At 40.9% G+C, this 14,682-nt stretch overlaps 3 protein-coding genes across 4 annotated transcripts; all 3 read left to right on the plus strand.

The window, feature by feature from the left end:
• Positions 1-549: 549 nt before the first annotated feature.
• RB195_018236 (uncharacterized protein) lies at positions 550-3,154 on the plus strand (the record flags this gene model as incomplete). Of its 2 annotated transcripts, none has more annotated exons than XM_064185578.1 (4): positions 550-636; positions 2,634-2,714; positions 2,780-2,893; positions 3,005-3,154. In XM_064185578.1, 4 exons carry the CDS (start codon positions 550-552, stop codon positions 3,152-3,154), a joined length of 432 nt encoding a protein of 143 aa, XP_064041459.1. The 2 variants fall into 2 exon arrangements, with proteins under 2 accessions (XP_064041459.1, XP_064041460.1); XM_064185579.1 differs by having other exon boundaries at positions 556-708.
• Positions 3,155-4,039: 885 nt separating this feature from the next.
• On the plus strand, positions 4,040-4,367 carry RB195_018237 (uncharacterized protein; the record flags this gene model as incomplete). Its single annotated transcript, XM_013445316.1, has 2 exons — positions 4,040-4,141; positions 4,203-4,367. The coding sequence occupies 2 exons, from the start codon at positions 4,040-4,042 to the stop codon at positions 4,365-4,367; spliced, it is 267 nt and encodes an 88-aa protein (XP_013300770.1).
• Positions 4,368-4,607: 240 nt separating this feature from the next.
• On the plus strand, positions 4,608-14,682 carry RB195_018238 (uncharacterized protein; the record flags this gene model as incomplete). Its single annotated transcript, XM_064185580.1, has 18 exons — positions 4,608-4,685; positions 6,447-6,579; positions 6,636-6,745; positions 6,807-6,920; positions 7,098-7,235; positions 8,370-8,421; positions 8,505-8,579; positions 8,799-8,903; positions 9,876-10,020; positions 10,996-11,089; positions 12,591-12,706; positions 13,378-13,494; positions 13,551-13,716; positions 13,774-13,944; positions 14,009-14,154; positions 14,211-14,322; positions 14,392-14,480; positions 14,559-14,682. The coding sequence occupies 18 exons, from the start codon at positions 4,608-4,610 to the stop codon at positions 14,680-14,682; spliced, it is 2,085 nt and encodes a 694-aa protein (XP_064041461.1).

The raw sequence follows: 14,682 nt of genomic DNA on the forward strand, positions 1-14,682 counted from the left end.
ATGAGCGGAACCAGCCCTGTATACATAATATATGACCCAAGATAGGTATACTCCAACGAAAATCCATACCACGCCAGCTTCGTGGGGTGATGCCTTTGAATCAACAGTAGATGAAAAGTTGAAGGCAGTATTTAATGCCTAAGTTTTATGTTCTGTGTTTGTCGATTGATAGCGTGTGCTAAATTTTGTATAGTTGCCTTTAACTGTAAATGTCATAGTAAAATATGATAATTCGATGGAAGGGCTCAATTTTTTACCAAACGTAAGCTGATTGATGGAAAAAAATGTCCTCATGACCACAGCAAACTTCATAATGGACACAATAGTTTGGGGTTTTTTTTTTACTTGCACAATATGCATATATGGTATGATAACATTTTTAAAATAGAAACTTCGACGGTGGATCGGTGTTGATCTGGGAAGCTTACTCAGCGTAAGGGAAGGCAACGTCTGATTTTATAGACAAGAAGGTGAACTGAGCCGACTACGAAAATGGCTAATTGCTACCATTCCTCTAAAAATACTATAACACCAACTTAATACTTATAAATGGTTATGTATCTACCACAGACTCCTCCAATGAGAGATGAAGCGTCTCCCTCACTAGAAGGATCCATCCAGATTGGCCAGTTGGGGGTACAAGGACGGCTTTGTGTGTGCCCAGATTCATCGACAGATCTAGGGTTTGGTCTCAATGTTTCTGCAGCGGTAGTATTGATTAACTCGTTTTTTTTTCCTTGTGAGTGCAGATATGCTTGTTTATTCGTGTGTAGATGTGTTTGCGTGCGTATAGATTACATCGTGCCAAGGTACTGCAATCAAGCGGCTGAGAGGTCCAAAGAAACCGATTCGAGGTCGAGAGTTTGGGGTCGAGTTTAAGACCAACAAATTTAAAAGTGATACATTGTAACGGATCTGAGGACGTCGAATAGCTATCTGCAACCTCGTAGTTCTTCATTCCCCTACCTTTGTATTTTTGATTCGTGTATTTCGTGCAATATATGGGATCTTGGGATCGTGCGATATAAATCTGCTGGTACAAATTAATTTTTTTCGAGATCTTCTTCAGTGCATACTGAAAAGCCACATGATCAAAACACTCTAAAACAAAAGGTTTTGTTTTAGAGTGAAGAAGATCTATTTAGCTAGTTATCGACAGTGATATAGTATAGTAAAACGACATGAAGCACGGTACAGCTGCGCTCGAAGCGACGTGGTGGAGAGTGCGGTTCGAGGTGGAGCCATCGCGAACGGAAGCTATGAACAGTGATAGCAGGGGTTCTCACACGATCCTAATCGCTACGCTACACCGCTCCGCTTTGAACGCAACAGCCTACACAGCTGCACCGTGCTTCATGTCGTTTAAAGGCAGCATACCACGAATCTGAGGTGGTGCGGGTTTTAGGTGGAGTATCTGTATGCATAGTCGTAGATTATGGAGACGGGGGTGGTTCCGCTTATCTTTCCCTGCATCACTGCAAACAGGCGCCTCCAGAATGTTGTTTTGTATGACGTCATCTATTGCAATGCTCCACCCCTTGCGCCGCCTCCGCCGTGCGATTTGTCGAAAATCAAGTGTTTCAGGGAGAGATGAGCGGAACCACCCCGGTCCCCATAATCTACGACCCCGTACACGGATACTCCACCTGAAATCCGTACCACCTCAGATTTGTGATATGCTGTCTTTAACTCTACTGTACAGTCGGGTCAAAGCGACTGAGCGAAGAGTCGAAGCATGGAGCACTTGCGTAGGCGGGTGCGGTTCGAGTGGTGCTAACGATGGTCTCACTTCGGTCGCCACGCTTCGAGCGCATGTTTAGGTCGTTTGATCCGATTGTAGTGAGGAGAGTCCGTCAGAGTTGCTTTATTTTTTGTTCTTTATGTTTGAGAATGGGTTTTACGGTTGGTCCTGATTTTGACGATAGGCTCGATATTTATATCCATTTAAGCTCATTTTGACCGTATGAATCACAGTAATTGTGCTTGTCAATGGTTCAATTGTTGACCTATTTATCTCAGTCTGACCGTGTTATCAGTGTCGTTTCTTCAAATTTGAAGAATACATCAAGAAGAACACCTTCCATCTACTGCTCTGTGTTTTTACATTTCCATTTTGTACATCGAATACTTAATCTTTTCTTTATTTTTACCGCTATGGTTTGAAAACTGCGAAAGTATATTAATTTCTCTGGATTGAGTGGCAATGCAGCTAAAAACGGCAGCAAAATGCGACCACGAAGAAAGCTTGCCACGTATAACCTCAGAGAAAGTAGTGCAGAAGTCCAATTCTTGCAAATAAAAATAGAAACTAGACCCAGCCTTGCCGCAAAATACAGTAAAACACTAACAAAAAAAATTCTGTTAAGATTGAATAATCTTATTCATGCACTATTTTCTGGAAAAAATGTAAAAAAAAAATTTAAATGGCACCGGCATGGGCTTGCTAGCACCGTCGCCCTATTGATCATTTGCTGCATCTATCGAAGAGAAGGCTAGTGTCAACCTCCACAGAGTAACATGTCGTATATAGTATAGCTCCATGTGGTTTTCGCATCAAGGGATTAAGTCATCTTTTTGCAAGTCGTACCTTCTAAGGTGATCGCCTTCCATTGTAGGTGTTGGTTTTATTTCAGAAACTTATCGATACATTGCTTAACGAGGGTTGGATTGATGGGAACAGTAAGCCATGTCCAAGGTGTCGTGTCAGCATTGAGGTCATTTCTACTTTTTGTCTTCACACATCGTTTTTTATGGTCTTGATGAGCCGTTTCAACTTCAGAAGAACGAGGGATGCAATAAAATGCAGTGCTCGAAATGTGACGCAGTATTTTGTTGGTTATGCAACAAAATACTCGATCGGAACAACCCTTATGGACATTTTAACGAAGATGGAGTGAGTTATCGCATTGTTCTCCTTTAAGCCACTTCTGAGGTTTGTGACAACAATATCATTAAGTTGCAATAAATTTTCGCTGCATTATAGAATTTAATGGTGAATTTTTAGGGAACCTGCGTGAATAGACTTTTCGAAGGAATCACTACCTCCGATGGAGAGGACGAAGATGGTGACATTAATTGGGTGCAATTCATACACAATAGCGATGATGAAACTGATAGCGAATTAGAATTTTTCGTTGAAGAGGAGGATGCTTAGGAACGTAACCACCCACATATTGGGGTATTTCTTTTATTGGGTTTTGTTCAGCACTGCATGTATATCTTTAGGTGGAAGACGTACATGAATTCTATTTACGACCAACTGTAGTTAACATTTCGTCAAAATCGGACACGATTATGACACTTGAAGGGATTTGGCATTACCGTTGTCTTACCACGAAATCATGTATACTTAGCTGCCAATGCCTTCAACCAAAGGACTGCAACGCGTCTGCCTCAAAGCACGTTCGTTTTCTGTCTGCCACTCACTCCGCCCTCCTTTTGCGTCGAAGGCAGATCGCTGTTATCTCTTTCGATACGCTTGCTTTGCGGTAGATGTACCTTTGGCTCGAAGCTGTCGTTAAACAATGCTGGGAAGAGTACCTGAAGGGTACCACTTTCAATTCTTGAAATATTTTTGCTAACATAGATATCACATCTTTTACTTTATTGTTCTGGACGTTTTGAAATCTAGTTGTGTTCATGCCGTAGGTCCTATCTATCCATATTCTTGTTTCCTTTTCTGTTCATTTAAGAGTGAGATCGATTCACTTGTACTGTGCCCTTTACTAGTCATGAATGGGCCGGATGAGCCGTCTCATTTTGAAATACACGACTCTTTGCTCCCGGTACTCTCTTGCACTACGAAGACGATTTTTATGCTATGCGTTTAGGGAATTAGTCGCGTAATAGGAAGTACGTTAGCACTTTAAGATGTAATTGTAGAGAAATTTCGGGTAATTTCTGTTCTGATACATTGCCTTACCTAATAAATCACTAACTATTCGTGCTAGTTTTGTGGACTTTCAAGTTGTCTTCAATTGGTACTGCTTCCAAATAAATGGCTTGCAATTGATATCTTTGTATTGTGAACATCACAGTTATGGGTGGGTGGAAGCTAGAGACTGGGCGATTTGCTCTGATGGTCGGATTTCCAGTTGTTGCGTTTTGGCTCTTCAATCAACCGTCGCTTTTTAAGACTTTTGTGAGTTTGTGTGCATTCTGTTTGTGTGTATAACCGTTAGCCAATTTATTCTTTTATTTAGATGAAGGGATACAAAGTCCCTGATAGTCGAGAAGGTGATGATGCTATAGCGCAATGGAAAAAGCAGCTTCTAGCTCAGAAAAGGAAGGAGGAGTACGAGAACTTTCTCCGTGAACAAATGGCATTCGAGGAGGCTCGTCGCCTTCGAGAGCAGCAAACTGCATAGAGCTAATAAACTAGCTAAGGGTATGGTCGGAACTGTTGCATTGGATACTTGTGATATTGCTTGATGTTACTACTCCAAGTTCTTGTTCCGGTTTTGTTTTGCTCTGTACATAGTGAATAAAAGATATTCCACTGAGCAGTTTAGACTTATACTACATGCCCCATTGTCCCTGGTACGATATCCTGCTTGAAATTTGATTCCTATCATATTGATTTAACCAGTGAATGCTACTAGACTGCAATGATCCGAGGAAGAACACAGAGCAGCAGCGATGACGACGATGAACCTTCCGAAGCAACCATGCAGCTAAACCCTAAGGTAGTCGTCATGTAGGGTGTTCTGTTATATTTCCTTTGATAACCAGCTCTCGGTTCCAGTGTTTCTTATTAATTTCTTGACGTAAACGTATTTTTGAAAAGAGAATAATGCTCCATAATAGGTCTGGTAGGTTTAAATGATACAAAGCAGTCAATGGGGGTTATGAGATCATTTTTCTACTGCGGGAGATAAAGAAATCTGGAATTCTGTATCCAGAATCCGAAATATAGAAATTCTGTTGTTAGAGCCAGGAAGTGGGGAGACTTCCCCAGGTCAAAGCAACTCTCTGCACTCTGCTCTTCACTAGGAAGTGCGTTGGCATTCGCGGTTTGAGTCTAGCTTCGTGAAAAATGCTGCAGCGCCTATTGTGACATTCGCACGAACAGGAGTTTTGCTGCTTAATTTCGAAAACATGTCGATTTTGAGGGCCGAGCACAGTGTTCTCTGTTTACTCTCCTCTAAGAAGTTTTCCAATGAGGAACGATGATAATATGATCAATATTATTTCCTGTTCTGTCTAAGGACCCACAAACAAGCAACCGACTCGGATAGCTGAGAGCCATGCAATAATCAGTCTTTGTCATCATCTTGGGTTGACAGAACTTATCCAAAAAACTTTCGTATAAAGAAACAACGTAAAATGTAATTGCACTCATTGGCACCGCTATTTCTGGAAGTAAATAAATAAGTCGTGGGGCCTCAAGATCTATGTATTAATTTTAGAGGATCTATGACATGTAACTTAAAGTTACTAAGAGAAGAAGTAAGATAGAGCGTCCAGAAATAAGTGCGCCACGGAGTGGCCCCCAACTACATTTTCCCCGAAAATTATGACCTATGTGGCTTTGTTCGCATCATAACTCGCTTCCCTAACTGTACAAAATTTTGCCCACCGTAGAGAAAAGACCGGATTAAACGCTACTTTCCGCACGCAAATATTCGTCCGCAAAGCAATTATGCCGGTTTTATTGATTTTCGACTATCTCCCCTAGACGCAGTAGAAATCTACGAGATGGGAGTTCACCATGATTGCGAATATAGTAGTCATTTTAGAGAAGAATGTCTATTCATTGATTTTCGATTTTTGTGCATTTTCTTTTCGGACTCAATGAGACTTTGCCAGCTGAGATTCCAGCGTATTCTGATTACGAACATGGTGATTTTTTTTGAGGGAAATATCGATTCCACATATTATTCCAGTCAGTCTCAGCACTTCAGCCGCTCCCTACACTCCGACATGCCTACGCAAAGATGACATTGTACTGAGATGGGAGTTGGGATCCCGACTAAAGGATTGAAAGTTAATTCTCTGGCGTTAATTAATTCGTTTGGTATTCGCCAAAGCGACCCACCAAGTCAGAATCGTTTGAAATTTACGAATTTGTTTGGCCTACTCGACGGCTTGCGGTAGCCGATCTATGCAGTTAGCGCTTTCATCCCCTCTGAGATGTCTGCTACCAAGTTATTGACCATGGAGTTCTGAAAGTCTTGATGGGCTAGGGCAGTTTCGAGTTGTTGGCAGTGCAGTGGCAGCCGAACCTCTTACCATAATGTGCTACATCCGCAACTGGAATTTCGGATTTTTAGAAGAATTGCAAACGATCGCAATCAACGTAGAAGTTGATTGAAATTATGTAGTGTATATATTTCTGTGCTTCATTCACATCTACTTCTGTCGAAGCATAAGTACACCAGTTCGTCAGATTCGGTGTTCTTCTCCTATATCACGTCTGTAAATAGAACTAACACAAATTGTTGCAGTTGATCGCTCAATTCCGCAAAGCATTTCCTTCACGTGATGAGTCAGCAAAAAAAGTTGTTCCGGTGGCTACCCCTTCTTTGGTGCAAATCTCGAAACGTCTGACATTTGATGACAGCTTTTCTTTACCATCTAGTTAGTCTTATATCTCTCCTTGATTATCATTATCGTTTGATGTGTCTTCTTTGCAGTGGCAAATCCAAACGTAAAGATACTCGAGTTAAAAGAGGAGGTTGACTTTTTGAAACGGCAGTTATCAGTCGCAGAGAATGAAATAAAGCGACTGAAGGCAGTTGAGATGGTGAGTTTTGCTAATTTGCTCTACGATATCTGTTTTTCGCATGTATTTCGATTTTTTGAAGGATGGCAAAGATCGCACTGAAAAACTTCATCTGGAGATTGTGGATCTGAAGAAGGAGCTGATTAGGAAGAACCGAAACACTTCATTGGATGAAGTGAAGCGCGAGCTCTGCGATGCGAGTTGTACTTTTTATACCATTCTGTTCTTTTGATGAACTGATCTTGGAACTCGTATGACGAGCAAGAACGAGCAGCTCTAAATTCATACTCAAAATTAAAATGTCTAACTTTAGCTGAATAAGAGAAACCATATTTTGAGTCCAGTCGTTCACTATCTTTAGTTACACTTTCAGACAATCTGTTCTCGTGACGAATGGCGCAATGCCTGTACGCGTTTCTACCGTTACTTTCAGTGTGCCAAAGCTAGACTTCTAATTGCCGAGGACGAAATGCGCTCAAAGGGACTACTCTGCGATAAAATAAAGCTGGCGGTAAGTCCACGTTTTCCATTTACTGCATTGGTGGGGCGATTTTCTCTACTATTTTGCTACAAACTTGAGGCGAACGAAGAAGGAAATAGGCACGCGGAGGAGTCACAAAGGTGAAAGGCAAAGCACCTAGTGGCCACGGCTATGAAACGGCTGCAACCATCTATCTTTTGCGTCATGCACACGAAGTTATTGCGCACCATTTCGACGCCGGTGGACCCGTCGCACCCCATATTATAGCTATCTGGCGCCGGCGCACCAATCTGACTCCGGTGGACCCGTCGCAGCCAATTCTATAGGTATCTGGCGCCGGCACTAATCCGACTCCGGTGGACTCGTCGCACCTCCTTCTATAGGTATCTGGCGGCGGCGCACCAATCCGACGCCGGTGAACCCGTACCTATAGAAAGGGTGCGACGAGTCCACCAGCGTCAGGTTGGCGCGCCGGCGCCAGGCAGTTACAAAACGAGTTGCGACGGGTCCCGCGGCGTCGATACAGCGCGCAATAACTTTGTGTACACGTCGCAAAAGGTAAATGGTTGCAGCCGTTTCATAGCCGTGGCCATTGAGCGCGTTGCTTTTCAACTTTATGACTTTATGACTTCCTCGCGTGTCTATTTTCTTCTTCATTCGCCTCAAGTTGGTATCATGTCTTCCTCAGAAAGTGGGAAATGCATGCAAACGGCTGCTTAAATAGTAGCGAACAGTTTACATGATCTGACGTAGAATATTATCTTTATCAGTGGGATATTGTTTTTCACGTCATTTTATGCCAAAACATCATTGTTTGATAACAGTTTGGGGGAAACTTGAGGGAAACCCATTCGAGTACTGCTTTTAAATTTCGTCTGTAATATACTGGTAAGGAGTGCTTCAATATCGACAGGATAATCATCTTCTGCCATTTCCTCCTCATCACCTGTCCCCACTGTCTAAAACGGGCATCCTTTGATGGAGGGATTGCTTGCATTGATGCCTTTTTTGAGCCTAGGTCCGCGACGGCTAATGTCGTCTATCGAACAACACATTGTCTTTCTTAAAGGATTCCATGTCACAGAACGCTTCGAAAGATTAAACAACAAACATTTGTGTCACAAGACTATGTGTAAAAAATTTCATTTTGCAACACTCTTTTAGTTGACATCGGCTTGGGCTTCAGCCGAGTATAACACTGAGGAGATTCGTAGAGGTAGTTATTTTTTTTACCTCTATTTTGCTGCTGATAGTTTTCTTTCTAGTTTCATGCAATTATTTTGAAGTGTTATATTCTAGAAGATCTTGATGAGTTCCTCCAGAAAGCAGCGTCTTCACTGGAGGAGTTGAATAACTACGCGAAGAAGAATAGAGGTTACTTTATCCTTTTCAAGAGACAGTTCTTGTAACAGATCCCTATGATCTCCAGGAGGATCTGTGCACGCGCTATCAACTTTAGAGAACTGAAAAAGCATTCCGATCAGTATAGTAGTGAAAGTGAGGCGCACACATGACTGCATATTTTAGACCTAAGAATATCAATTTGAGCGTCGTTTAACTCTCCGTTGAAGTCTTTCTTCACTGTTGTTTCAGATGAGGATGACGAAATCTTTGGTGACGCTTCGGTAGAGAAAGACCACTTCGACGTTGATAAAGGGTGCGATCTCAGTGCAACTGATACAGCGATGATTGCAGAAGGTATCAATTTATCTCTAAGTACCGTATTCCTGCACTAAATAAGAAGTTTTTTCTCGATGTAATGGACATGGTGCGATTGGAGCTAACTAATCTGCTGTCCTTCTGTATAGACAGTAGAGAACAAATTCGTTTAGGATTTCCCGAGCAGAACACGGAGGTGCAGTACAGGGACACTACACTTTAAAAGTAATGCAGAAAGTTTGAATGCAACTAGTGCTAGTAGGTGTTGGGAGATGCTAGAAGAAGGTTGAAATATGATTCTAAAACAGGAATAAATTCAGTTTCATTCTTCGATCCCAGACCAAAATTTCTGCCCAGAATCGCTTTAGAGATTTCTTTTTCTCAAGATTTCTAATCGAATCTGACATTCCTTTTGCATTGCAACATTTGTTTTGTTCTGCTACAGTTCTAGTGCTGCAAATATTCAGTCTCCTAAAATATTTCACCCCACGAATTATTTGAGGTAATGTACATCGCCTTAGTTTTCCAATAGTTTTCCAGCATAACCCGAACATTTCTTAAGTTTTGTACGACAACATTTCAGTGGTTGTAGAATAATGTTAAGGACAAACCACTGTGGTTGCCACTGTGATGGTGGTTTGACACGGCATTCATGTTCGTAAACATCCACTATTCTGAAACCGAACACTGAGCACTTTATTCCTTATCTATTCATAATAATACAGGTTCTGTGGGTTATGGCAATGACGTACGGTATAACATCTGAATTGCCCCAAACTTGGTCTGTGTTTTTGAGATGTGAACGCAATTTTCAGTGGCAAAATGATTTCTCTGGGTGTCTATTCCATGTAAATTATCTATGATATTCGAGAAATATTTGACAGAAGGAATCTGTTGCTTTTGCAACAATAATAACAATATCTCGTTATATAGCGGTTGCTCGTTTAATTGCCGTTTTGTACTTCCTTTGAGCTGATAGATGAGTTGTTGTTTCTTAAAGTTAGCTTTCAGGTGACCATTCAATCTTCTCCAATATGAGCGAATCAATTCTAAATAGCACAATTGCGAACACTTCAATTGATTATGAGAAAGATGAACGCATTCAGCGCCTGGAACTGGAGAATAGCCAATTGAAGGACCGTTTGACTATTTTGTTGTAAGTTTCTTGAGCACCAATCTGCAGTATGTTGGTTCCGTAGTATGCTGATACTGAGGAAGTGAATCGCGAGTTTCACTGATGCTATTAGATTGATGCATAATTATCCGCGTTTTTAAAGCACTATTTTTGCAAAAAAAAAAACATAGAAGTCCAACAAAAACATGTTTATGTGATTACAGTGGAGCGAAATCACCGTGAACTTCTATCACTGTTTTCGATTTGCTTGGCAGAAGGTCGATTCCACTTGCAAGGAAGTCACGTCTCTTCAAGGCAATCAACACTTCGACATCGATCATCAGCTCATTGAAGTCGTTATAAACATTATTTTGTTACCAGTTTTTCAACAAACGATTGACGTGCCAATCTGTTTGCGCCTCTGTGAAAGATTTTGGCTGATGAGGAAGCAGTTCTCCACCTTTATTAGCGATGGATTCGATAACACGCCGTTCTACTTGTGGACGCACATTATCCTAGTGGTTCTCGCGCGGTGTTTTCACTCGATTGCAGCTTGAAGACAAGTTTAGCTTAGGCATACGTCGCTATTGATTATTATTCATCCACGACTGCCAGAAGTGCCTGATCGTCGAAATCCGATGCTCGTCCTCTTCTTGGCTTATTTTCCAAGCTGATAGTGTCGTCAGATTCGAAGCGGACATACATTGTCTTCTTTTAATTGTTCTTCGCTGAAAAGCTAGTTGAGATCACAAAATGACTGTGAATCCTTCCATTCTTTCTCGAAGTGGTAGAGCATAGTACAACGAATACGAATATAATTTTCGACACGTACCTTTTCGAATAAGACAGTGAAAAACGTTTCTATTAAAAAAGGATAAGCGCAATTTTCGTGGTATAAGTGCTCGCCAAAACCGCGGATAAATGTGCACCAACACAATAAATTTTTATACCTTGTAAAAGAAACACTAGAACCGGTTCCATCTTCAAGTGCAGTTCCACATTTATGGTTCTTTTTAGCGACCGTGCCCAGAAATCGATGTTGATGGAAGAGAAAAAGAACAGCGCTGAGGAGAAATATCATCTGCTGGAGAAGAAAATGGAAGAAATGCTGGTGAGCCAAGAAGCTATGTGTTTCTGTTTCGTTTTAATACACGTTATTCATATCTAAATGTATCAATGATCTTTTATTCTGCTTACGTATAGTATAATAAGTGTGAAGTTAGTAGAGAACTAGAACTAAAAGTGCGCAGTAAAACCACAGCCAGTTCTTCGTTACAGTTTTTTATTTGAGAATAGGGAGGGGGAGAGTGGAGAAAATTGAGAAGAAACGCTGGATAGATTACAGGCACTATTCGGAGAAATTCTCGAAGTCAGATCTCAGCAATAGGTGTGGCGCTGTGCATAGTTCAGAGTATAACTGTGAAAACACACAGTTCCAACTCCACAAATAAAGAAATTTAAAACCATTTACAGCCATGAGTTCGCACGGCATTTGAGAATCCATTCAACAAATCATGCTTCATGCATCGCGCTTAAACCGCAGTATAGTATGGTCATGTGGTCAAAACGATAGGAAGCGCGGGGGGGGGGGGGGAGGGGGGGGGGGGCCCTTTTTTCCCCCCCTCCCTTCAATTATTCCAACCCAATCTCCCCCCCGGCGCACCCTTCCACCCGTTTTCTTCATCAACACTATATGTTCTGCTAACTTGTTCGTAACCTGCTTAAAGACAGCATCCGACGAAACTGACCTCATTTTATTCGGTTATTTTGTGGGGTTTGTCTTCACCGTGACAAGCATGTGCAGATAGAAGTCTCTGAGTCTCTGCTTATTTGTCAGATCCCTGGATTTGTTGGAGTTCTTATCTAGTATCTATCGTGATTCTTGTGAATTATGTTCTAGTTAGTGATGGAGAAAAACCAAGCTTGAAAATTCCTCGGACGCTGCTTTTAATTCTTGTATGAACAATGTGATATTTCTTTTTGGAGTTTTATCTTTCGATGCGGCTTTACTTGATAGAGTTGCCTCTTTCGCTATTTATCCTTTGTTTTCGAAGAATCTCTTCCCTCTCTTCTCATCCAACTATCTATCTCATCTAATTTAACTCTAATTTTACTCCGTTCCTCACGAACTAAACATTGCTGAATAAAAATGAGGAAAGTGTTGAAGTGGCAACCACTCTCAATTTGGAATTAAAGACATATGGAAAACAAATCTTCTGTAAAACTTGGAACCAAGCAGTCAAGGGAATCGATTTCTATGTGTAAACCAAAGTTGTTTGATCTTTGTCCGAACGTGAATTATTTTGGAGTGCTTGTTGGATACAAATGAGAAGCAAGCATGACTTTACTGTCTGATAATGACGGTTCGGATTAGCATCATATTGCCAATAACTGTTGATGTGGATCTGTAAGTGTATATAAGTGTCACTTATGTACGTCTGGCATCTATACTTTCAGTTCTAAGAACCCTGAATTTTTTACTGATAGTATTCTCCTGTTTCATTTCCGAAGAGGTTTCCTTCTATACGATAAAGAAATTGCTTGCAATTTCTTTTCTGCATTCTGGATTGCATAGCTTCATAACCGTTTTATAAATAACTGTTTCTGTTCAGAGTGAACAAAACTCCTTTCGTTCCGCATGTGTGAGGAAATTATTCGGTGTCTACGACACAGCATCAGAAAATCGTGCTGCTGAAATAATGAAGCAAATAGAGGAGCTTACCGCAAAGTTAGTGTTTTAAAGCTATCATTTCTTTTTTTACTTCCGATTTCAATCTCTGTCCTTGATAACTTGGATTTCATGGTCTGTTCTGATTTTAAAACCTGCTCTGCTCACAGTTTAACCATCTTTATTTGTATAAATTGGGGTCTCTTGAATAATTGTGTAGTTTCATTAATAACGACAGATATCATGCTCGGGCAGCTTCCTTTTTTTTTTAGCAACTACGTGCTGTACCTTTGAGTAGAGTGAAAGATTCAGTAGCCATTCTAGCATTTATCAACCGGTAAGTGAAAGGGAGAATCTTAAATAAGATCGTGTGAAACAAAGAATCTAATTTCTTGTATATTTTAAAGATTCATCTGAGTTAGTATCGTTATCGTTTATTGTTTAGTAAAATTTGCTTGATTTTGATATTGCGGACATTTGTTTTCATTCTATCACTGTTGCTTCTGCGGCTTTTGCCTATGCAACTATTCCCATCTTGCCTTGTCATGGCTTTTACGGAGCAGAGGGTGTGACAGCTAGTCACAACAGTACGTATAATTTCGCCGTTTCCTTTGTGTTTATAAGCTCGATGTTAGCATATTTTCTGTTCTCTTAGCGCTACGAACTCGATTAAAAAAATTGCGAAAAACATACCCCAAGCAAATAGCTTCTTTTGAAACTTCGTGATACAGGTCAGAAAATTTGGAAGAGGACCTGGAACGCGCACGTGCAGATGCAATAAATGCAAAAAATGATGTAGAGCTACTGACTAAGGAGCGGGATATTCTTCTAGGAAGAATAGACCATCTGTAAGTTTCTTGATAGGTTCGAGCTGACTTCATATGTTTATCATCAGTTCTTCCAGGGTTGCAACCACTGATGATCTCAGGAAATCCTTAAAATGCGAGAAAGACACGTGTTTTTCAGTAAACAAGTGTTTGGAAGAGAAAACGGCTAGGATAGAGTCTCTTCAGTTAGAACTTAAATCAGTATTGTCGGAGAAAAATTCATTAGATGTGCAACTTTCTCAGGTGCATTTCCTCTTTTTGACGTGGTTACGTTGACATTTGCAAGCTCACTATTTATAGGCCCATGAAAAATTGAAACAGTTGGAATTGGAGCTACGAAACGCCGGAGGAGAGAGTACCGATGCAGGAGATGAAACGCAGATTTTGCATTTACGAAACAATCCTCTGCAGTGTGCTGTAGAGGAGCTAAGGGGAGAAGTAGAGAGAGGACGTTTGGGGAAAAGAAAGGCGGTCTGGTTTTCTGAGTTTTCATTTATAGTCTCTTATTGTCCTAGTTGGAAACATTTTTTATCAGGGCGAAGTATTTTTACACGACGAATTATCAGAAATAAAACGTGCACGAGATGAGCACCTTCATGCTTTGGAAGCTCAGCTGAAGAAAAGTGAGCGGGAGAAGAAAGAAGCCACACAACTTCAAGTTGATTTAGCGAAGAAGTACAGGTATGCCTTCTCAGACAAGATACGCAACAGCATCTTCGCATTTGATTGCATTCTAGGGAAATATCCACTACTTTGACGGGTTACCAAATAAAGATGATAGACGAAGGAGAAGGAATATGTTATGTGAATAGTGTGTACGACGAGATGGACAAACAATTTGTTTTCAAAGTGAGTGGCTGAACATGGGTTGGTTTGTTGTAGATAAACAGCTTTGTTTCTTTTTCAATGTGTTTTCAGTACAACGCAGAAACAGGAATTGTAGATCTTCTTGATGTTGATCAGGATGTTCTTTCTCAAGGACGGCTATGGGAGAATGAAATGCAAAAGTAATGTGCACTTCTTGGCATTACCTTTAAAGATATTTCGTCTCGTCTGGATTAATTTCGTTATCATTTCTTGTTTAGGTACATCGGAGAACGGCATTCTATTCCCGCATTCCTTGCTGCCGTTACATTACAGCTGGAAGCTCGTCGTAATCTAGAAGATGTAGAACGTACCGATACCTTCAGCTTACTTCATCAAGATTAA

This window comes from Necator americanus, chromosome II, assembly GCF_031761385.1.
Source record: "Necator americanus strain Aroian chromosome II, whole genome shotgun sequence".
In the NCBI taxonomy this organism is placed as follows: Eukaryota; Metazoa; Nematoda; class Chromadorea; order Rhabditida; family Ancylostomatidae; genus Necator; species Necator americanus.